Raw genomic sequence first — 24,643 nt, 5'->3', positions numbered from 1 at the left:
TTGCATTATTGTTTTATTTGTTTTGATATGCTGTACACCACTTTGAGATTTTTATTAAAAGTATAAAGTGGTATAGAAATTGAAAAGTAAATAAATAAAACAAGAAAATAAAAACCAGAAATTGTGTAGCAAATATTGCCTGTAACTACTGAAATGAATGATACTGATTAATCATGACAGTAGCAGTTCCACTGAAACCTTACTTACTGGAGAATCACATAGAAAAGAATAAGTGGAAGCTTTTTAAGCCTCCCAATATATTGTTTTCTCTTATTCAGTGTATAATTCACCACCATCTGGTGTTCTAGTCAGGCCTTCAGACTTTGCAGTACCCATGACAGTTTCTTAGTTTTCCAAATGTTGAAAAAGGTTGTGGACCCCTGTTTCAGAAAGACCACAGAGGATTTTAAAAGGAATTGCGCATAGGAATTGTAACAGATAAAATACAGCATGGTTATACGATGTAGAAAAAGAGAGATTAATTTGCTCATATTCTGATAGAACAAAAAACAGAGATGTTAGGCTAATTTGTTACTTCTTCTTTATTAACTTCTCCTTGCAGTTCAGATCAGGCCTCAACACAATGATGTAGCATTTGGGAGCAAAGATGGAGCCCAGTAAGCCAGCACTGGAGGCCAAGATGGAGAAGATCTCCACAGCCACCATGTATTTCCCCTTGGTGCTCAGGTAGACTGGAACAAACGAGATCCAAACACTACAAAACAACAACATGCTAAAGGTGATAAATTTGGCCTCATTAAAGCTGTCAGGCAGTTTCCTGGCAAAAAAGGCCACAACAAAGCTGAGAATGGCCAAAAAGCCCATGTAGCCCAGGGCACAGTAAAACAGGGGGGCTGACCCTTCGTTGCAGCCTAGAATGATTTCCCTCATCACAGACTGCATGTCGGAATCAGGGAATGGGGCAGAGGTTCCTAACCACACACCGCAAATGCCCACTTGGATAAGGGAACAAGAAAACACAATGATGCTTGCCAGTCTTTTCCCCACCCACTTCCTCATTTGGGATCCTGGTTTGGTGGCCACAAAGGCCAGAACCACCGTGATCGTTTTGGCCAGAACACAAGAAATGGTCACTGTGAAAACAAGTCCAAAAGCCATTTGTCGGAGCAGGCAGCTCACTCTTTCTGGAGGGCTGAGGAAGATCAATGGGCAGAGGAAGCAGAGCAGGAGGAAAGTGAGGAGCGTGTAGGTGAGGTCCCGATTGTTTGCTCTGACAATGGGTGTGTCCTGATGTTTAATGAAGATGACTAGGACCACCACTGTGAGGAGAGAGAGAGAAAGAGCCAACAATGCTAAGCTCATCCCCAGAGGCTCTTTAAAAGACAGGAAGCTGATGGTCTTTGGAATGCATTGCGATTGGTCTCTGTGTGGATACTGGTCTTCGGGGCACCCAACACAGTCAACCATGTCTGAAGAGAAAATAATATATTCAGATTTCAGATGTTCTGGATAGCAACTACAAATAGAAATATCACAGATGTGTCCTTTATACATTCCAAAAGTACCATGTATATATTGTGTCTCCTACCTTTCTGGGATGAAATCTTGCCTTGAGGACATGGAACACAGTTATAGCAGCAGAATGGCTCCCCCTCCTTCTTTTCCTTCCTGGAACCAGGAGGGCAATTTGAGTTACATAGTGAAATGGGTGGAACCTGCCCATTTAAATAAATATAGAAACATTTTAGCACACAGAAATTAGTAGTATCCCCCCCACCCCCAACTAAAAACAGGAATACACTAAATTACTTATTCCAAACTCGGAGCCAAACTACTTATTTTTCTATTTATGCTTTACAAAAAGTGTACTCAACCTGACCATCTGGGGAACAAATATCTCAAATGGAGCGCAATCTATTGGAATGTAATGTTAAAGGTATTCTCTTTTCCTATGTCTCAATGTTAAAGATATTCTCTTTTCCCATCTCTCATGGATGTAGGAATTATGCCTCACCTGGTGAAAGCTCTGGTGCCACACCATTCTGTTGTCATCAATGGAAATCAGCTGGCCTGGGACAGCCTCCCCACCCAGTCTTCCGACCTTGACTCTCATGAAGGAGTTATTTGGAAAAGTGACTATGTTGGTAATATCAAAGCCAGCTTCTGCTTCCCTGCTCTCACTGAAAGATACTGTTTCCCCAGCAGAGTTGTTAAAGGAGACACTCGTAAGGAAGGGATGGATCTGCATTGGAAGAAAAATAGGAATTATGAAGTACTGCATATGTCTCTCCTTACTGAAACTCAGGATGTCTCCAAAGTTCAGTACTGGCAGTAATGGCTCATAAGGTGATCATTCCCATAGATAGACAATGATTTACTTTCTCTCCTATAGGAAAAATCCTAATGCATTCCTGACCAAGAAGAAATGAGGAAAAATCCATGGCTTTCAGTTCCCACTGCTTGGATATCTCTCACCCCACAGAAGAGAATCATAGGGTAACCAGCCTCAAATAATCATCATGTAGACATCTAATAAACGCATGAAGGGGGCTAATGCCATGGAGCAAGCTGTCCTACCAGGCTTCATCTGTGTCACTTCCCTTCACTTTGGGAGGAAATGGGCAACAAAGCCTTTTGGCTCTGGGGAAACTCAGCCTACATGTGAATTCTCTGAACTGATCTCACCTTCTCCTCACATTGTAGGCTTGGATCCTCCCCTTAACTTGTGTGCAGAGAAACTGCTTGTAAAGGAGCAGGACAGAGCAAGATCAGATCCTCCTTCACTTACAGTTTCTCCGCAAACATAGGTAGCTATTAACAAAGAAGCAGCACAGTTCAGGATTCGCAGCTACTGCTTAACAACTGGAGGAGCAGCTTATCTGCGTATGTTAAGCGGAGGATCCTAGTTTACAGTGAGTACTTGAAAATTTTCAGTGTAGTCTTCTACATTTTGATACAATATGATAATCTTTATTGTCATTGTCCCATACAGAACAACAAAATTGAAAATCTACACCAGACATTCAGAAACCAACAAGCCTGCTAGTCCTGCTATCCCAGCCTGGTTAGCTCCCTAAAAACTCTGATACCTGGTAATTAAATACAATATACTCCCGTAGAGACTACCTTACACTGTGTTTAAAACCAAAATAGTATTTGAATAAAAACTGTTTCTCAGGCAACTAGTCCTAGTCTTTATAACCCTGTACCTTCTTCCAGAAGGCAAAAGCTGGAAGAGATCACTTCACTGCCCATGTCAAATAACTTGTGTGTTATAATAGGCATTACCTGCCAAGGCTGCAGTTTCTGAAGCTTCTGCATCCCTCCTTCCACCGCTGCCCTGTATTTGGCCCCGGGCAAGAACATGGCATGTAGAGCATGTGCTGTGGCATAGACAGCATTATAGATGCTATAGCTGTGGCTTGTTATGCTCATCTCAAAGCCAGATGAAGGGAGATTTTCCAGCTTCTCCTCTCCAGTGCAGGTTCCACTGGCCTGCTCCTCTGTATTGGAGTTTGGAAATAAACAGAGAAATACCTGTGCCCAGAACTGCTTGACAAAGCCATTTCCATTTTCCTCAAAAGGATTTTGTACCTGAAGAAACGCTTTGAATCCTTGTACCACATTTGAATAAACTGCAAAGGAGAGGGAACCGTGGAAGACTTGCATATCCAGGCTCATTTGATAGGTCAATGCTGTGAAATCCACCTGTGCTGTCAGAATCCACACCTTGCCCACAGATGTTTTATTAATATTTTCCATTTCACCTAGCACTAGCATTATTCGCAAGCGAATCATGGGCGTTGTTCCGCCATAGAAAACAACAACCTTGGCTTCACTTTCCATAATAACATGATAGATTTGAATTAAGTCAGACTGCAAATCATAAAACTCTGCCAAATATGTGGTTTTCAGGGTTGTCTCTGAGAAGGCCAAGCAAATGCCTTTCTGGGAGAGCAGAGGTCTCAGGGTCTGAATAAATCTCTCTCCACTGTCATTATCCACTGCGAGCAGCCCAACCCATGTCCAACCAAAGTGCAGAAGTAACTCAACAATCCCAGTGTACTGATGGGCTTCATTGGGCACCATCCTATAGAAGGAAGTAGATTGGCTTTGACCAGGATCTTCTGGAGCAAAGGAACCATAAGTGAGCTAAAAGGAATAAAGAGGCATAATTCATAAATGCAGACGAAGGATTGTATGTGTACTCAAGGCCTACCCACCATAGAGATGAGATGAGCCAGTTGCCTCAGGAAGGAGACTCCAGACAGTTGGGAAGGTGGCCGATTTGGCCTCCATGGAGTGCTTCCCTGCTTTGCTCTCCTTTCTTCTGATCTCCTGTCTCAAGTTCATTCTCCTTGCTTTCCTGATCTGCTGCTGCCCCTCTCCCTAATTTTCCTTCTCCATTTCATCCCCTTTGTTTCATCACAACATTTCACCTCTTTATTTTATGACGTCCTGCCTTCCCTTCCTTTCCAAACTTCTATTGTACTACAGACGCACAGACTCACACACAAATGCCAGAACGTGTGCACAGCTGCCTCGTGGTAGGCAGGCTTCCAGCTTTGTAAAAGAGCAGCTTAAGTCTCCAGCCAGTAAGCCACAGGCAAAGTTGGAAGAAATGTCAATTTGCAGAATGGAATGTGGAGCGTTTCTTTTTTGTTTTTTTTTTGTTTTTTTGAGTAGTTGGAGTAAGGAAGCGAGGTGAGATGAGCTGTCTCCCATAAGCACAGTACCTTCTCAGTCAGGAGGGCGGAAAGCAGGACTGGGTGGGGGTGGGGGTGCTGTTTCCTGAGCCCCAACCATGGGATAAATTGCAGCCTTATATAACTAGCATGTTTAGCTCTAATTAATGCATGAGGGTGCAAAGGCCATAGAGTAGTAAGCTGCTGTTGCCAATCTTGTGTAGGTCATGCCTCCTTCACCTCCAGTGAAAAGAGGGCACCTTTCTGCCAACACATGAGCCAAAGTGCGAGGTTTGTTGGCCAATCCAGACAATTCCCTGCATTCCTCGGTAGAATCTCTGTATTGTGGAAGACAAAGCTACTGATCTTTGTTTATAACTGGCCCAGGAAACAGGACCGTTTCCAAACATAAAGAGAAAGTCACCTATTGAAAATACTAGTATTGACCTTTAAAAGCTCTAAATTGTCTGAACCTCATATATCTAGAGGGCCACCTTCTCCCATACCACCCACACTTCTTGGTTTATTGGGTGAGGCCAGGTCACACCTAATACATTCTGCTGCCTGAGATAGAAACCAACTGGTCCTGCAATGAATCCTCCTTCAATATACCAATAGGACCGTGTCATCTACTGCATTTGGGACACCAGACTAGTTTGAGGAGTCAGGGGAGGCACTCCTCAGACCTAGAACAGAGAGAAAAGGCAAGTGTGTTTAAGAAGGCGAGAGAAGGCTGCTGATCTAGAGCAGACATGTTAAAAGGCTGCTGATGGCTCACTATCTGTTTTGTGCTACACAAGTTATTAAATTTGCAAAGCAAACAGGAAATACATTTTGTGAAGAGCAGGACCACCCTCCTTTTTAGTCACAACTCTACAAAACGTTTTTGGATAGAAAAGATCATGGTGATTGTATCTTACCTGGGGAATCTTGTAGATGCTCAATATGTCTGCCATGTAGAGGGAGGTATCAAAGTCCAGTCCCCCAATTACTGCCACCAGGTGTTTCTGGGTGTCGCACTTGTAGTTGGGTATAAGTGTGGAGGGAAGGTTCAGAGCAGCCCGGTAGGTCATCCTTTCATTGAAGTAACTTTCATAGATGTGGAATCCTAAGGTGAGATTTGGTAAGATCTTGGGGTTCTCATTGATCTCCTTGACAGCAAATATCAAGGCCAGAATATGCTGGTAGTTCTTTGGCACAACACTGCAATGAGAATTTCATGCTTTATTTTTGAAATATATGCTATGAAAGTTAAAAAGGGGGGAATGCTTGACAATTCTTCAGCATTTTAGTGCAAATTGTGTCCTATTATATATGGAAAGGAGTTTCCCCTGAAGGAATACATTGTATCCCACTTTTATACTTGTAGCTCACTTTTATTAATTCAGTGGTACGTCAGGTTACAGATGCTTCAGGTTACAGACGCTTCAGGTTACAGTGTCCGCTTCAGGATGAGAACAGAAATCGTGTGGCAGCGGCACAGTGGCTGCAGAAGGCCCCATAAGCTAAAGTGGTAGCTTAGGTTACAAACAGTTTCAGGTTAAGAACGGACTTCCAGAAAGAATTAAGTTCTTAACCCAAGGTACCACTATATATGCATTTTTATGGAAACTTTACATCCATATAGGCATTTTTGCATACATGGCTAGAAGATAGCACTGCAAAATCTGGAGAAATATAATTTTCAAATGAAGGCTCTGTTTTGGTTTAGATACCTTTTTAGAGCAAGCAAATTTTGGTAGGTTCATATTTAAATGTGAACTGATTTGTAAGAACTGGACAGCCTCCTACCTTAAAGTAGACACCAGCTCACTTGTTCTGATCTTCAACACAAAATATAGCTTAATATTTAAGCCTCAGCTGTCCACTTTCACCTCAGCTTTCTTTGGTTTTTCCCTCCCACCTCCCACCTTACAGTTAACTGACAGTTAACTGCCATTTCCTGGCTGATCAGAATCTTCAGCCAATTAGTCTGTTGTTGCCCAGGACAATTGGAATAAATGGACCTGATCCAGCCCTGTCTATAAATGAAATTCCCTCTCTTCCCCTGTCACCAGTCTTCTGTCATCGAACAAGCCTGCACCATAGTTACACTACAAGGCTACAGACATTGACAGTCACAATAATAATAATATACCCCCTTCATCTAAAGATCTAACATGATAAAAATAAAGTGTACAGGCTGCCCTTTGGGCTTAGACATATACAAATTGTTTATTTACAGGTACTGAGCTGATCCAACAAAAAAGCTGTATCGAAAAGCAGAGAAGCAGGTAGCCAGGTTTAATGGAGTAGTTCTCATCATATTCAAACCTGTGACACATTTTAAACTGGGAGGGTCATATAAGACTAGCCTGACTTGGATGAGAACATCGGAATGAGAATTTCACCTCAAAGGAGAGGTGAGCTTTTAAGACCCTTCACCCCAAACTTTCTGAGATAAAGTTCAATATTCAGAACAGAGAAGGGCTTTCCATCTTGAAGTAGGTAAGTTTAAGTTGTGGCTCCTCTTGTGAAACCCTTCTTGGAAGAAATTTGGTGGGATGTGGGGAGGAGAGAACACATGAATGAAAGAAAGACTCTCTCATCTCACTGATGACACATTCAGATCTCCATTTCCCTCCCTCCAAGCCAACTCTTCAGCTCTGAGATGGTCCCCCCTCCCCAACACCTCTGCCTGGAAGGAAATCCCTCTAAAATCAGTGGAACATGCTTCTCAGTAAGCCTGGTTAGCACTGGGGAATGTTTCTGTACCACCTGATTACTTGATACATGAAGTATTTACAAGGTATTAAGAAGTTGATGGGTGGTTAGCCTTTCTGTGAAGTCTACTTTGTCAAAAGAGGTAAAGAGGTGAGAAGCAAGTCCGCCAACAATAAGATCACCAGGTTGGTAGTATTCATGAGGAATTCTGGACAGATCATGGATGGTGCAACATGTATGTTTGCACACCATAGGAGGCAGATGAAAGAGAATGGGCACAACAAACAGCAACATACTGAGGCAAATATTCTTTCTCATCCGACACCCTCATTTCCATCTGGAAAATGAACCTTAGCTTCAGAACCACGCTCAGTACAATACTCTGCCTTGACAGGAACAGCACTTCCCTACCAATTCCCAGAGTAAAATCCTATCTTACATCTCAAAAAAGAGAAAAGCAGAAATCCTTTCTCTTCCTCCTCCCTCTCCCTTGCTTAGAATAGCAGGAAGGTGTTTTATGCCCATGTTTAGACTCTGGCTAATATTGTCTGGAAATCTATTGAGACATTATTCAAGAGAGACTTAGTCATGGCGAGATTGATAATTACAGCTGTGATGATAAACAGGTTTCTCTACATCAAAAACAACAAAATGACCAGAAAAAACACCAGCGCATGCTTGTGTTATTTCATCAAAATGGTTTCTGTCTGTTTATGGGACGACAAAAGAGCATGCAAAAATAACTACAAGGAGGAAGAAAAGAACAGTGGTCCAGTCTGATATCAGTGCTGAAAAGCTTCATCTGAAGAGTGGAAATGATAAGTCTGACCTCCAAAAATTCCCCCCTGAACATCTGTTCATTAATTTACTGACAATCATACTAAGAGTGAAAAATTGTGAAAGAGATTGAGTTATGACAGATGATTTGTGTAGGTTGCAAGGAAAATTAAGTATAAAAATGGAGAATTCCCTGGATGCCAAGATCCAGGTTTGGGGCAAGTACTCTTTGGTGAGAGAACCCCAACAGATATTTCAAATCACAAAATATTCAGCAAAGTAAGGCGTGGAAATATAGATTGTTAGATCTTAAAAATATACCCCCATGAGTTCCAAAACTTCCCTCTCCTCTTACCATTGAAAAGGACCACACATCTGGTCAGTGAAAACTGGCTTACTTACAAACGCTTCAAAGGTCAGGTTCATGTGTTTCTCCATACATCAGGCAGAAAACACAGGCAGTAACACTTGGCTTAGTAACACTGGTGAAAGCTCGAAATTATTGGTATAGGAGTCCAAGAGAGCCATGGTTTCTGAGCTTGTAGCAACCAGCTAAGACCTTAAATGTTGCGCTTCTTGGGTAGACTGATAGAGAGCAATAGGCCATATATTTCTGGATAAAGCCTGCTGGTGGGGCCTATGATTCTAAAGGTTGTAATTAGGGTGAGGTGAGCTAGCTTTTGCTGTTTTGGGGCCCTGCTCAAATTCCAAGAGTGTCTTGGTATCTTCCTTAAATGTAATTTTAAGGTAACATGGTTCTGTTTGGTCCTGCAGTCTCTCAATAACATATTTGCTTCTATTTGCTGCTTTCACTTCTTATTGTAGGATTTCATCTGAATGTGGTATGTAGGGCTGCTGTCAGGGCTGATTTTCCCAAAGGGCCTAGCTCATCTTTCCAGACAACATAACCCTCAACTTCCCTAACCCTGACAGGTATAACCCATCTCTTTTACTTGTTTGCCCATGGAGGACCATAGCCTGGGCCCCCATGGTCAAACTAGAACTAGAAAACCCCACTTCTTCCTGATATGCTAGCATCTCTCTCGTCACCTTTACATGTCCTGCAGCATTGGGAAATTAACCCTGAGAAGGTGATCAGAAACCACACATTGTTTGCAAGTTCTGTGTGAGTGTCTGGAGGCGGTTAGAGGATGGATTGCAGCTAACAGATTGAGGTTGAATCCTGACAAGACAGAAGCACTGTTTCTGGGGGACAGGGGTGGGCTGGTGTGGAGGACTCCCTGGTCCAGAATGAGGTAACTGTGCCCCTGAAGGACCAGGTGTGTAACCTGGGAGTCATTTTGGACTCACAGCTGTCCATGGAGGCGCAGGTCAATTCTGTGTCCCGGGCAGCTGTCTACCAGCTCCATCCAGTACGCAGGCTGAGACCCTACCTGTCCTTGGACTGTCTTGCCAGAGTGGTGCATGCTCTGGTTATCTCCTGCTTGGACTACTGCAATGGGCTCTGTGTAGGGCTACTGTAATGGTTCTAGGGGTTACTCGTGCATAAGCCGGTGCAAACACCTGGCTGGATTACCTGAGTGAACCTTTTCTTTTTCTTTTTTTTGCATTTTAAAATTTTATTGATTTCCCATTATTTATACATTATATCCGTATTTCAATACATCTCATACATTTTGAACTTCCTTCAGCGTCGTTGACATTCATTCGTATTTGTATCTTTAAAACACATTCCATTCTTTCATATTGCCGTTCTTTCCTCCCTTCGTACATTATTTCTATTAAGCAATACTTATTAGTTCTTTACAGTGCCTCTTTAAATCCCACTAGCGTTGTATTTACAAAACATTTATTCTCCAGATAACCCACAAATTTCCCCCAGTCCTCAATAAACTTTTGATCCTTAATATATCTGATTTTCCCTGTTAATTTATCCAACTCAGCATATCTGAGTGAACCTTTTCTGTCCGGACAGCCACTCACCCGTGGCTGTCTCAATTGCTGGCAGAATCCGTCAGTGGGCGTTTCTTAAACTTCTTCCAGCAAAGAAGCTCTTTGACGCCTAGTCTCCTCCTACACTCTCTGCGCAAAAGCCTTCTGTGCAAGGAGGGCATAGGCAGCAGAGGACCTCTACTCTCCCCACTGGTCCCCGGCAAGGAGTCATGGGACCGCCTCACAGCTTCCCCCATCTGCCCCCCTTCTCCACTGGTGCTACGCTGATTTTCTTCCCCAGAAGATTGGCTGCCTCTCCCAATCCTGGGACGCTCTCTGGAATCCCTCTGGATTTTGCTCTCTCCCTCCGGCACTGATGGCAGTTCCCTGACAGCTACCTTTGAAAGTGACCCAGAAACTACAACTAATTCAGAATGCGGCAGTTAGACTGGTGACTGGGAGAGGCCGCCGAGACCACATAACACTCATCCTGAAAGACCTACATTGGCTCCCAGTAATTTTCTGGGCACGATTCAAAGTGTTGGTGCTGACCTTTAAAGCCCTAAATGGCCTCGGCCCAGTATACATGAAGGAGTGTCTCCATCCCCATTGTTCAGCCTAGACACTGAAGTCCAGTGCCAAGGGCCTTCTGGTGGTTCCCTCACTGCGAAAAGTGAGGTTACAGGGAAGCAGGCAGAGGGCCTTCTTGGTAGTGGCACCCGCCCTGTAGAACGCCTTCCCATCAGATGTCAAAGATATAAACAACTACCAGACTTTTAGAAGACATCTGAAGGCAGCCCTGTTTAGAGAAGCTTTTAATATTTGATGAATCATTGTATTTTAATATTGTGCCGGAAGCTACCCAGAATGGCTGGGGGAAAACAGCCAGATGAGTGGATTATAAATAATAAATTATTATTATATTATTATTATAAGCACAAGCAGCTATTTGTGCTCCTAATAGAAAAACACCTCAGATATGGAAACATATAACTGCCCCAAAAAATGTGAATATGTGAAACAAAGAACTATTTGGGGTGGTGGTATATGGATGTAATAAAGAAAAAATGATTAGCAAATACAAAAGGAATGGTTAATTAACGTATTTGAGATATCAAGATGTAAGAGAGAATTAACTTTACAATTGCCCAGATGTATTCAGTATTCATAGTGGGTTATGGAATAAAATGGCCTTTTTATTTACCAAATTTCTTGTTCCACCATTTTTAGAAGAATGTGTGATAATATTGTATTTTCTAATTAAAAGGATTGTTATTGCACTCATGTTCAAAACGGTTTTTCTTCAAAATATTCATTCAGAACCAATCAGTCCCATCTTCTGAACCAAAGCCCATTAGCAATACCACCCTTGTTATAAGTAAGACCAATGAGGCCAGAGGAACATCACCCAGCTATTGCATTATTGTTTTATTTGTTTTGATATGCTGTACACCACTTTGAGATTTTTATTAAAAATATAAAGTGGTATAGAAATTGAAAAGTAAAGAACTAATTAAAAAATCCAGAAATTGTGTAGCAAATATTGCCTTGTAACTACTGAAATCAATGCTACTGATTAATCCTGACGGTAGCAGTTCCACTGAAACCTTACTTACTGGAGAATCACAAAGAAATTGTAACAGATAAAATACAACATGGTTATAGGATGTAGAAAAAGAGAGATTAATCTGCCCATGTTCTGATAGAACAAAAAACAGAGATGTTAGGTTAATTTGCTATTTCCTCTTTATTAACTGCTCCTTGCTGTTCAGATCAGGCCTCAACACAATGATGTAGCATTTGGGAGCAAAGATGGAGCCCAGTAAGCCAGCACTAGAGGCCAAGATGGAGAAGATCTCCACAGCCACCATGTATTTCCCCTTGGTGCTCAGGTACACTGGAACAAAGGAGATCCAAACACTACAAAAGAGAAACATGCTGAAGGTGATGAATTTGGCCTCATTAAAGCTGTCAGGGAGTTTCCTGGCAAAAAAGGCCACAACAAAGCTGAGAATAGCCAAAAAGCCCATGTAGCCCAGGACACAGTAAAACAGGGCAACTGACCCTTCGTTGCAGCCTAGAATGATTTCCCTCATCGCAGAGTGCATGTCAGAATCAGGGAATGGGGGAGAGGTTCCTAACCACACAGCACAAATGCCTGCTTGGATAAGGGAACAAGACATCACAATGGAGCTTGCCAGTCTTTTCCCCACCCACTTCCTCATTCTGGATCCTGGTTTGGTGGCCACAAAGGCCAGAACCACCGTGATCGTTTTGGCCAGAACACAAGAAACGGTCACTGTGAAAACAAGTCCAAAAGCCATTTGTCGGAGCAGGCAGCTCACTCTTTCTGGAGGGCTGAGGAAGATCAATGGGCAGAGGAAGCAGAGCAGGAGGAAAGTGAGGAGAGTGTAGGTGAGGTCCCGATTGTTTGCTCTGACAATGGGTGTGTCCTGATGTTTAATGAAGATGACAAGGACCACCACTGTGAGGAGAGAGAGAGAAAGAGCCAACAATGCTAAGCTCATCCCCAGAGGCTCTTTAAAAGACAGGAAGCTGATGGTCTTTGGAATGCATTGCGATTGGTCTCTGTGTGGATAGTGATCTTCGGGGCACCGAACACAGTCATCCATATCTGGAAAGAAAATAATATATTCAGATTTGAGATGTTCTGGATAGCAACTACAAATGCTACCATTGTGAAACTCTTGAGGTTAAAATAGAAATATCACAGATGTCTCCTTTATACATTTGAAAAGTACCATGTATATATTGTCTCTCCTACCTTTCTGGGATGCAATCTTGCCTTGAGGACATGGAGCACAGTTATAGCAGCAGAATGGCTCCCCCTCCTTCTTTTCCTTCCTGGAACCAGGAGGGCAATTTGAGTTACATAGCGAAAGGGGTGGAACCTGCCCATTTAAATAAACACATAAACATTTTAGCACACAGAAATTAGTAGTATTTCAACCCACCCCCAACTAGAAATAGGAAGACACTAAAATACTTATTCCAGTCTCAGAGCCATCTATTTGGGGAACAAATATCTCAAATGGAGCGCAATCTGTTGGAATGTAATGTTAAAGATATTCTCTTTTCCTATCTCTCATGGATGTAGGAATTATGCCTCACCTGGTGAAAGCTCTGGTGCCACACCATTCTGTTGTCATCAATGGAAATCAGCTGGCCTGGGACAGCCTCCCCACCCAGTCTTCCAACCTTGACTCTCATGAAGGAGTTATTTGGAAAAGTGACTATGTTGGTAATATCAAAGCCAGCTTCTGCTTCCCTGCTCTCACTGAAAGATACTGTTTCTCCAGCAGAGTTGTTAAAGGAGACAGTCCTAAGAAAGGGATGGAGCTGCATTGGAAGAAAAATAGGAACTATGAAGTAATGCATATGTCTCTCCCTACTGACACTCAGGATGCCTTCAGCGTTCAGTACTGGCAGGGACTGCTATGCAAACAGAATCCATTCATTGGAATTGGTTCGTAAGCCGAGCATTCACAGAGAGAGCCAATGATTTCCTTTCTTTCCTATAGGGAAAATCCTAATGCATTCCCGACCAAGAAGAAATGAGGAAAAAATCAATGGATTTCAGTTCCCACCCCTTGAATATCTCCCACCCCATGGAAGAGAATTGTAGGTCTCATATAACCATCATGCATCTAATCAACCCGTGAAGGGGGTTAATTCCATGCAGCAAGCTGTCCTATCAGGCTTTGTCTATGTCACTTCCCTTCACTCTGGGAGCAAATGGGCAACAAAGCCTTTTGGTTTGGGGAAACTCAGCCTACATGTGAATTCTCTGAGCTGCTCTCAGCTTCTCCTCTCATTGTAGGCTTGTATCCTCCCCTCAACTTGTGTGCAGAGAAACTGCTTGTAAAGGAGCAGGACAGAGCAAGATCAGATCCTGCTTCACTTACAGTTTCCCTTACAGTTTCTCTACAAACATAGATACCTACTAACAAAGAAGCAGCACAGGGGGGCCACCAGGGGGCACATTGGAAGATGGTCGACAATAACATCTCTCCAACCCACACGAGGTAATTAAGAGGCTGTTATGGGAGTATGCAGTCTCCCTTGCCCCCCAAGGGAATGGGGGGTACTGCCTTGCCTGCTGTGTCCATAATTCACCCCTGGATTCGAAAGAAGGGGGTGAGGGCATTAGGCACAAAGCCCTCGGGTGGAGTCGGTTCTCCCGGATGCTGTCTCTGAATCACGCACTGGTTTGCATCAGCTCAAAATATTTAATTGGAATAGAAGCAAATGCACATACTTCAAGTGAAGATCGGGAGTAAAGACTGCTCATTAATGGGATCTCTGTGATGTGGAGCGACGGGTTGGACAATAAATCAAGTGAAGACTCATCATTAAAAGATTGGTATGTCAGAGCGAAACAGAAAGGGGGGGAGGAAAAACTTTTCTTTTTTTGGTCTTATGTGAGTACCCAATAACCCTCCCCCCCCAGAGAGAAAGAATTGTGTGTTTTTCTAATAGTATTTATTAGGGTTTTAAGTTTACAAAAAGGCAAAAGAAAAAACACCAAATTAAACAATAGCAAAACAACACATCACAATAAAAAACATAAAGATAAAAACAATTTAAAACAAAAAAAACAAATCAAACCTTCCCATAACTTATCTTTCATTTGCTTGTTTCCCTGACCTCCTCACACCTCCCTTTTTTGTATTCTAAGTCAATTATCCATTTCAGCAAATCCTTTCCCTCTCTTCAAAATTTTTATCCTGAAAATTTATCTTGATCTTAATATAAACTCACCAATTAACAGTCTATTTTTCTTAAATCTTTGTTACATTTTTGCTAAAATCACATAGATTCATTCCAACATCATTCTAACATTCATTAATTTTACAATGTTTCTGTAAATAGTCTTTAAATTTCTTCCAATCTTCCTCCACCTACTCTTCTCCCTGGTCTCAGATTCTGCCAGTCATTTCCTCCAGTTCCATATAGTCTATCACCTTCATCTGCCATTCTTCCAGAGTGGGTAGATCTTGTGTCTTCCAATACTTTGCAATAAGTATTCTTGCTGCTGTTGTAGCATACATAAAGAAAGTTCTGTCCTTCTTTGGCACCAATTGGCCGACCATGCCCAGGAGAAAGGCCTCTGGTTTCTTCAGAAAGGTATAGAATAATAGAATAATAGAATCATAGAATCATAGAGTTGGAAGAAACCACAAGGGCCATCGAGTCCAACCCCCTGCCACGCAGGAAACACCATCAGAGCACTCCTGACATATGGTTGTCAAGCCTCTGCTTAAAGACCTCCAAAGAAGGAGATACCTTTTTCATTTAAAGGTATTTAAATACCTTTTTCATTTCATTATGGATCATCTCCCAGAAAGCCTTAATCCTTGGGCATGTCCACCAAAGGTGAAAGAATGTACCTTCTGTCTCTTTACATTTCCAGCATTTATTATCGGGCAAGTGATAAATTTTTGCAAGCTTGACTGGTGTCATTTACCACCTGTATATCATTTTCATTATATTCTCTCTTAAGGCATTACATGCCGTGAACTTCATACCTGTGGTCCATAACTGTTCCCAGTCAGCCATCATAATGTTATGTCCAACATCCTGTGCCCATTTAATCATAACAGATTTCACCGTTTCATCCTGAGTATTCCATTTCAACAGCAAATTATACATTCTTGACAAATTCTTAATTTTTGGATCTAACAGTTCTGTTTCCAATTTTGATTTTTCCACCTGGAAGCCAATTTTTTTATCCAAATTATATGCCTCCATTATCTGATAATAATGAAGCCAATCTCGCACTCTATTTTTTAATTTTTCAAAACTCTGCAGTTTTAATCTATCTCCCTCTTGTTCCAGAAAGAATCGTTGCAAATTACTAATCACAAGCAGGAGATTAAGAACTGTCTGGAAATGAATTACTGATCAAAGAGAGGACTGGTGGGAACATCGGATGGAAAGAAAGCTTTATGACGCAGTTACAAATGGAGATTCGTTAAGACAGGCCTGCCCACAGGAGGACGAGGGGGAGGAGGACCATGGTCATTGGAATGTGAATTTATGGTTATCGGAATGTGAATTTGACCTGGCAGGGCCCCCTTAGATACAGATTGGCAAGCCTGTGGAAATCAACGGACAGACTGTGGGAATGTTCTTTGCGGAGGTGTGGAAATGGCTCTTGGAGAGTGTAAAATTCACACAGGATATGCTTGTTTCCAACCCGCTTGTGAAGATTATCAGAGATCACAAAGAAAGGAATAGATGATAACAACAAGAAGATGAGGAAAATAACAAAGAGACTATCTGGACAGAACTGGACAGAACTGTGTAATTAAAGCAGCAACAAGAGTGATGTTTGGATCCCTTTCGGAGCTCGAAGTATGGGTACCCCCAACAAAATTTTGAAAATTTGGCTGTATAATTTGGAACTAATGTGATTTGGAATTAATGTGATTTGATTGGCCTGTTAATAAAAATTAATTTGGACTTCCGGGTTAGCGCCTCCGGCAATGGCGGATTTCCTCTGACCAGGAGGAATCCGCTTCGTGAGAACTAGGGTCTGGACAGCCGCGGCGAGGGGGAGACCCACTAAAAACCACAGGCGGGAGAAGCCTGTGGACGTGGGATTCGGCTGGCACCTTTTGCGCCTCCCCTACCCGCGGGGAAACCCAGTTTCGGGGATCCGGAGCAACGTGGGGTGAATGGCGCGGTGCTTTGAATCGACTGCTCTTTTCACGGAGTGAAGCTGCATTGCTGTTGCCGGAGAGCGCTGACTTCTTCCTGTGGACAATTGGATTTTAAACAACTGCCCGTGAGTAGAACAGAAAATTGGATTAAGAAACTTTTTAATTTGTCACCGAAGCGGGAAGGTCTAAACAGGAAGTCTGCCTTCCACTTTTGTAAATAGATTGAAGCAAAGACATTGCAAGCTAGAGTCTGGAAAGTCGTTTGTAAAGGACTAAATTTCCATCAGCTAAAATCACTAAACCCCCCTGGGAAGCAGGAGAAGAGGGGGGAATCTTTTTAGACTGTTTAAACCTGCAGAAGAGAGAGTAAAGAAAGATAAATTTCCACCATCTTGATCCTGGGAGCGGGGTGTCAGAGACAGACACTTTGGGAAAGTTCATTGACTGTGGATAAAACGTTTTTGACAGATGGTTAAAAAAGAGAAACATATTGATTCCAATGTTCCCTTTTGCACTTAAAAGGAACAAAATATCCGGAAAACGAAAGGAACTTTGTTGCTAGATCTGCTTTTAAAAAGACGGATACAAATAGAAATTGTTTCCTCTAGAGGGAGCTTGTGAAACTGTTGCTGGAGTCGATCGGGGAAATTTTACAGCTGTAGAGATAAAAGATCGTGGGAAATAGACACCGACCTTGAACAAGAATGTGCCCAGAAGAAGCTTTAGTGCTTGCTCTTTGCAAGACAAGTGCTTTACTGGAACAGCTACATGAGAAGATGGATTTGATGACTGTTGCAGTTGGAAATTTTGGACAAACAGTGAATACTTATATAGAAACCACTCCGGAATTAATCCAGGAATGTGCTTTGACAGAGCAAGTGGTGAAGAAGATAAAGGAGGAGGTAGTTGCTGAACCTCAAGTACCAGAAATGGAGAGAGCTGCGGCCTTGCAGGAACATAAGTTGCTGTTTTTGATGACTGAATCTGGAGAAAGTCAGATTTGGAGAGATGGAGTACTGTTTGGTCTGGAGATGGGAAGTTGGATAGATCCCCTATGCAGGGATGTTTTGACTTTTCGGATCTGGCTTTGGGCCAGAGGGAGTTTGGAGTTGTGGGGGCCCTTAACCTTGGAGGGACTTTGAAACATGCCCTCAAATATCTTTTGGATTTCAGTGTCAACTATGGAGAATGGGCTGACTTGTTGAGAAGGGATAAAGATATTGCCAAGTTGGAGTCCCCCCGAGAGAAAGGAAGGAAATTAAGAATAAGATCAGCAGAAGATAAAGTAAAGTGCAGGTATAAACATGAAGAAGACCTGCAGAAGGGACATGGAAAAGACTTAAGAGCCTCGGATAGAAGGTCACCAGGTTGATGGACTAGATGGACGGGACAGAAAGGACTGACAAAACCCGAGACCAGGAAGAAGAGACGACGGATGAAGATTGGAAGAAAGTTTTAAAAATTCATCTAGAAAATCATTGTAAAATTAATGAGTATTAGAAAAATGTTGGAATGAAACTATTTGGCTTTAGTAGAAATGTTAAAAAGAATTATGTATAAATATGTTTTGTTAAAAAGAATTAAGTATAAATAAGATTTAAGTTTAAGTTTTAAGTTTTAGGGTTTTTTATGGTAAGATAAGGTTAAAATAGATTAAGGTAATTTAATGACAGAATATTGTGAAAGATGGAAAGGATTTGCTGAGACAATTAATAACTAGAATACAAAAAAGGGAGGTGTGAGGAAGTCGATGAAACAATGAAAGATAAAGATTTGGGAATATTGGATTTGTTTTTAAATTTTTTGTTTATTTTTGTTTTTTGATTCTGATGTATTGTGTGTTATTTTTTTTACTTTTGTTTTTATTGACTTATATTGTTTAATCTCTCTTTTTGTCTATCTTTTTTCCTTTTCTTTTTTCTTGTTTTTTTCCTTTCTTTTTCTGTAATTTTAAATTCTCAATAAATATCATTTAAAAAATAATAATAATTAATTTAAAAAGCAACAACAAAGAAGCAGCACAGTGCAGGATTCGCAGCAACTGCTTAACAGCTGGAGGAGCAACTTATCTGCATATGTTAAGTGGAGGATCCTAGTTTACAGTCAGTACTTGAAAATTTTCAGTGTAGTCTTCTACATTTCGATACGATACGATAATCTTTATTGTCATTGTCCCATACAGAACAATGAAACTTAAAATCTACATCAGACATTCAGAAACCAACAAGCCTGCTATTCCAGCTATCCCAGCTATCCCAGCCTGGTTAGCTCCCTAAAAACTCTGATACCCCATAAATAAATACAATAGACTCCCATAGAGACTACCCTACACTGTGTTTAAAACCAAAATCACAATTGAATAAAAACTGTTTCTCAGGAGGCTAGTCCTAGTCTTTATAACCCTGTACCTTCTTCCGGAAGGCAAAAGCTGAAAGAGAGCATTTCACTGCCCATGTCAAATAACTTGTGTGTTATGATAGCATTACCTGCCAAGGCTGCAGTTTCTGAAGCTTCTGCATCCCCCCTTCCACTGCTGCCCTGTATTTGGCCCCGGGCAAGAACATTGCATGTAGAGCATGTGCTGTGGCATAAACAGCATTATAAACGCTATAGCTGTGGCTTGTTATGCTCATCTCAAAGCCAGATGAAGGGAGATTTTCCAGCTTCTCCTCGCCAGTGCAGGTTCCACTGGCCTGCTCCTCTGTATTGGAGTTTGGAAATAAACAGAGAAAGACTTGTGCCCAGAACTGCTTGACAAAGCCATTTCCATTTGCCTCAAAAGGATTTTGTACCTGAAGAAAGGCTTTGAATCCTTGTACCACAGTTGAATAAACTGCAAAGGAAAGGGAACCATGGAAGACTTGCATATCCATGCTCATTTGATAAGCCAATGCTGTGAAATCCACCTGTGCTGTCAGAATCCACACCTTGCCCACAGATGTTTTGTTAATATTTTCCATTTCACCTATCGCTAGCATGGTTCGCAAGCGAATCATGGGCATTGTTCCTCCATAGAAAACAACAACCTTGGCTTCACTTTCCATAATAACATGATAGATTCCCATAATAACATGGGAATACATGACATAAAGCTCTGCCAGATATGTGGTTTTCAGGGTTGTCTCTGAGAATGCCAAGCAAATGGCTTTCTGGGAGAGCAGAGGTTTCAGGGTGTGAATAAATCTCTCTCCACTATCATTATCCACAGCGAGCAACCCAACCCACGTCCAACCAAAATGCAGAAGTAACTCAACAATCCCAGTGTACTGATGGGCTTCATTGGGCACCATCCTATAGAAGGAAGTGGATTGGCTTTGACCAGGATCTTCTGGAGCAAAGGAGCCATAAGTGAGCTAAAAGGAATAAAGAAGCATAATTCATAAATGTTGAAGGAGGACTGTATATGTATTCAGGGTCTGCCTGCCTGATGAGCCAGTTGCCTCAGGAAAGAGACTCCAGAAAGTTGTCCTCCATGGAGTGCTGCCCTGCTTTGCTCTCCTTTCTTCTCATCTTCTGTCTCCAGGTCATTCTCCTTGCTTTCCTGAGCTGCTGCTGTCCCTCTCCCTAATTTTCCTTCTCCATTTCATCCTCTTTGTTTCATCACAACATTTCACCTCTTTATTTTATGACGTCCTACCTTCCCTTCCTTTCCAAACCTCTATTGTACCACAGATGCACAGAATCACACACAAATGCCAGAACGTGTGCACAGCTGCCTCCAGACAGGCAGGCTTCCAGATTTGCAAAAGAGCACCTTAAGTCTACAGCCAGTAAGCCACAGGCAAAGTTGGAAGAAATGTCAATTTGCAGAATGGAATGTGGAGGTGTGTTTTTTGAGGAGTTGAAGTAAGGAAGCGAAATGATATGAGCTGTCTCACACAAACACAGTACCTCAGTACCTTCTCAGTCAGGAGGGCAGAAAGCAGGACTGGGTGGGGGTGGGGGTGCTGTTTCCTGAGCCCCAACTGTGGATAAGTTGCAGCCTTATATAACTAGCATGTTTAGCTCTAATTAATGCATGAGGGTGTAAAGGCCCTAGAGTAGTAAGCTGCTGTTGCCAATCTTGTGTAGGTCATGCCTCCTTCACCTCCAGTGAAAAGAGGGCACCTTTCTGCCAACACATGAGCCAAAGTGCGAGGTTTGTTGGCCAATCCAGACCATTCTCTGCATGCCTCAGTAGAATCTCTGTATTGTGGAAGACAAAGCTACTGATCTTTGTTTATAACTGGCCCAGGAAACAGGACCATTTCCAAACATAAAGAGAAAGTCACCTATTGAAAATACTAGTATTGACCTTTGAAAGCCCTAATTTGTCTGAACCTCATATATCTAGAGGGCCACCTTCTCCCACACCACCCACACTTCTTGGTTTATTGGGTGAGGCCAGGTCACACCTAATACATTCTGTTGCCTGAGATAGAAACCAACTGGTCCTGCCATTGAATCCTCCTTCAATATACCAATAGGACCACATCAGTCCCACTGCACTGGGACACCAGACTAGTTAGAGAAGTCAGGGGAGGCACTGCTCAGACCTAGAGCAGAGAGAAAAGGCAAGTGTGCTTAAGAAGGGGAAATAGGATTGCCCACCTAGAGCAGACATCTTTAATTGCAAAGCCCACAGGAAACACATTTTGTGAAGAGCAGGACCACCCTCCTTTTTCAGCCACAATTCTACAAAACGTTTTCGGATAGAAAAGATCATGGTGATTGAGTGTGAAGAGTCCAAGGCAGTATCTTACCTGGGGAATCTTGTAGATGCTCAATATGTCTGCCATGTAGAGGGAGGTATCAAAGTCCAGTCCCCCAATAACTGCCACCAGGTGTTTCTGGGTGTCGCACTTGTAGTTGGGTATAAGTGTGGAGGGAAGGTTCAGAGCAGCCCGATAGGTCATCCTTTCATTGAAGTAACTATCATAGATGTGGAATCCTAAGGTGATATTTGGTAAGATCTTGGGGTTCTCATTGATCTCCTTGACAGCAAATATCAAGGCCAGAATATGCTGGTAGTTCTTTGGCACAACACTGCAATGAGAATTTCATGCTTTATTTTTGAAATATATGCTATGCAATTTAAAAGGGGGGGGGGAGGCTTGACAATTCTTCAGCATTTTATTTTAAATTGTGTCCCAGTATATATGCAAAGGCGTTTCCCTTGAAGGAATACATTGTATTCCACTTTTATACTTGTAGCTCACTTTTATTAATACAGTGGTACCTCAGGTTACAGACGCTTAACTGCCATTTCTTGGCTGATCAGAACCTTCAGCCAGTTAGTCTGTTGTTGCCCAGGCCAATTGGAATAAATGGACCTGATCCAGCCTCTGTCTATAAATGAAATTCCCTCTCTTCCCCTGTCACCAGTCCTCTGTCATTGAACAAGCCTGCACCATAGTGACAGTACAAGGCTACAGACATTGACAGTCACACAGAGACATCAACAGAAGCCATAAAATATTTTGAAACCACGAAGCTGAATAATAATAATAATAATAATAATAATAATAATAATAATAATAATAATATACCCCCCTTCATCTGAAGATCTAACATGATAAAAATAAAGTGTACAGGTTGCTCTTTGGGCTTAGACATATACAAATTATTTATTTACAGGTATTGATCTGACTCCCGGAACAAAAGTTGTATTGAAATGCAGAGAAGCAGGTAGCCAGGCTTAATAGAGTTATTCTCATCATATTCAAACCTGGGACACATTTTAAACTGGGAGGGTCATATAAGACTAGCCTGACTTGGATGAGAACATCTGAATGAGAATTTCATCTCAAAGGAGAGGTGAGCTTTTAAGACCCTTCACCCCAAACCTTCAGAGATGTTCAGAACAGAGAAGGGCTTTCCATCTTAAACTAGGTAAGTTTAAGTTGTGGCTCCTCTTGTGAAAGTCTTCTTGGAAGAAATTTGGTGGGATGTGGGGAGGAGAGAACTCATGAATGAAAGAAAGACTCTCTCATCTCACTGACTACACATTCAGATCTCCATTTCCCACCTTCCAAGCCAACTCTTCAGCTCTGAGATGGTCCCCCCTCCCCGAGACCTCTGCCTGGAAGGAAATCCCTCTAAAATCAGTGGAACTTATTTCTGAGTAAGCCTGGTCAGAGCAGGGGGACGTTTTTGTGACATCTGATTACGTGTTATAGGAAGTCTTTACAAGGTATTAAGAAGTTGACTTGTCGTTAGTCTTTCCTTGAAGTCTTCTTTGTCAGAAGCAGTAAGTCGGTGAGAAGCAAGTCCGCCAACAATAAGATCACCAGGTTGGTAGTATTCATGTGGAATTCTGGACAGATCATGGATGGTGCAACGTGTATGTTTGCAAACTATATGTGGCAGATGAAAGAGAATGGGCACAACAAACAGCAACATACTGAGGCAAATATTTCTCATCTGACACCCTCCTTTCCAGCTGGAAAATGAACCTTAGCTTCAGAACCACACTCAGTATAATATACTGCCTTGACAGGAACAGCACTTCCCTACCAATTCACAGATTAAAATCCTATTTTACACCTCAACAAAGAGAAAAGCAAAAATCCTCCCTCTCCTTCTTCCCTCTCCCTTGCCTAGAATGACAGGAAGGGGTTTTATGCCCATGTTTAGACTCTGGCTGGTTTTGTCTGGAAATCTATTGAGACATTATTCAAGAGAGAGTTAGTCATGATGAGATTGATAATTACAGCTTTGATGATAACTAGGTCTCTCTACATCAAAAACAACGAAATGACCAGAAAAAACACCAGCACATGCTTCTGTTATTTCATCAAAAGTGGTTTCTGTCTGTTTATGGAACAACAAAAGAGCATGCAAAAATAACTACAAGGAGGAAGAAAAGAACAGTGGTCCAGTCTGCTATCAGTGCTGAAAAGCTTCATCTGAACAGTGGAAATGGTCACTCTGACCTCCAAAATTCCCCCCTGAACATCTGTTCATTAATTTACTGACAATTCTACTAAGACTGAAAAATTGTGAAAGAGATTGAGTTATGGCAGATGATTTGTGTAGGTTGCAAGGAAAATTAAGTATAAAAAGGGAGAATTCCCTGGATGCCAGGATCCATGTTTGGGGCAAGTGCTCTTTGGTGAGAGAACCCCAACAGATATTTTCAATCACAAAATATTCAGCAAAGTAAAGCGTGGAAATATAGGTTGTTAGATCTTAAAAATATACCCCCATGAGTTCCAAAACTTCCTTCACCCCTTAGCATTGAAAAGGACCACACATCTGGTCAGTGAAAACTGGCATACTTACAAACTCTTCAAAGGTGAGGTTCATGTGTTTCTCCATACATCAGTCAGAAAACACAGGCAGTAACACTTGGCTTAGTTACACTGGTGAAAGCTCCAGATTATTGGTATAGGAGTCCAAGAGAGGCTTCTTAGAGCCATGAGTTCTGAGCTTGTAGCAACCAGATAAGACCTTAAATATTATGCTTCTTGGGTAGACTGATAGAGAGCAATAGGCCATGTATGTCTGGATAAACCTGCTGGCGAGGTTTATGATTCTAAAGGTTGGTAATTAGGGTGAGGTAAGCTATCTTTTGCCGTTTGGGGGCCCTGCTCAAATTCCAAGAGTGTCTTGGTATCTTCCTTAAATGTAGTTCCAAGGTAACATGGTTCTGTTTGGTCCTGCAATCTCTCAATAATGTATTTACTTCTATTTGCTGCTTTCACTTCTTATTGTAGGATGTCATCTGAATGTGGTATGTAGCTTCTTGGTTAGGGCTATACCATGACAGATTTTTGGGTGACTTTGCAGGGCTGCTGTCAGGGTTGGTTTTTCCAAAGGCCCCTTCTTACCTTCCCAGACAACATAACCCTCAACTTACCTAACCCTGACAGGTATAAGCCATCTCTTTTACTTGTTTGCCCATGTGGGACCATAGGCTGGGCCCCCATGGCCAGACAAGAACTAGGAAACCCCACT

General features: G+C 42.0%; 2 protein-coding genes across 3 annotated transcripts; both read right to left on the bottom strand.

The window, feature by feature from the left end:
* Positions 1-524: 524 nt before the first annotated feature.
* On the bottom strand, positions 525-7,892 carry LOC308571015 (vomeronasal type-2 receptor 26-like). Of its 2 annotated transcripts, none has more exons than XM_081166241.1 (6): positions 7,432-7,892; positions 5,567-5,849; positions 3,250-4,113; positions 1,976-2,203; positions 1,550-1,676; positions 525-1,430 (listed from the first exon to the last, which is right to left on the bottom strand). In XM_081166241.1, the coding sequence occupies exons 1-6, from the start codon at positions 7,665-7,667 to the stop codon at positions 532-534; spliced, it is 2,637 nt and encodes an 878-aa protein (XP_081022367.1). In that variant the 5' UTR covers positions 7,668-7,892; the 3' UTR covers positions 525-531. The 2 variants fall into 2 exon arrangements, with proteins under 2 accessions (XP_081022367.1, XP_081022368.1); XM_081166242.1 differs by lacking the exon at positions 7,432-7,892 and adding an exon at positions 6,521-6,706.
* Positions 7,893-11,751: 3,859 nt separating this feature from the next.
* On the bottom strand, positions 11,752-23,122 carry LOC308571365 (vomeronasal type-2 receptor 26-like). The gene is made up of 6 exons (XM_081167018.1): positions 22,875-23,122; positions 21,448-21,730; positions 19,192-20,058; positions 13,152-13,379; positions 12,805-12,931; positions 11,752-12,654 (listed from the first exon to the last, which is right to left on the bottom strand). Exons 1-6 carry the CDS (start codon positions 23,105-23,107, stop codon positions 11,756-11,758), a joined length of 2,637 nt encoding a protein of 878 aa, XP_081023144.1. The 5' UTR covers positions 23,108-23,122; the 3' UTR covers positions 11,752-11,755.
* Positions 23,123-24,643: the final 1,521 nt, after the last annotated feature.

This window comes from Podarcis bocagei (genome assembly GCF_964188305.1).
Source record: "Podarcis bocagei genome assembly, chromosome: 13".
NCBI classification, from domain to species: Eukaryota; Metazoa; Chordata; class Lepidosauria; order Squamata; family Lacertidae; genus Podarcis; species Podarcis bocagei.
The sequence above is the reverse complement of the archived record's forward strand: the minus strand, read 5'-3'. Positions and strand labels throughout refer to the sequence as shown.

Coding starts and splice junctions, on each gene's coding strand:
- LOC308571015 (XM_081166241.1), bottom strand. CDS start 7,667: ATGAGAAAGAATATTTGCCTCAGTATGTTGCTGTTTGTTGTGCCCATT. Junction 4,114..5,566: donor GCATCTACAAGATTCCCCAG/GTAAGATACAAT, acceptor TATTCCTTTTAG/CTCACTTATGGTTCCTTTGC. Junction 1,677..1,975: donor GGCACCAGAGCTTTCACCAG/GTGAGGCATAAT, acceptor TTAAATGGGCAG/GTTCCACCCATTTCACTATG.
- LOC308571365 (XM_081167018.1), bottom strand. CDS start 23,107: ATGAGAAATATTTGCCTCAGTATGTTGCTGTTTGTTGTGCCCATTCTC. Junction 20,059..21,447: donor GCATCTACAAGATTCCCCAG/GTAAGATACTGC, acceptor TATTCCTTTTAG/CTCACTTATGGCTCCTTTGC. Junction 12,932..13,151: donor GGCACCAGAGCTTTCACCAG/GTGAGGCATAAT, acceptor TTAAATGGGCAG/GTTCCACCCCTTTCGCTATG.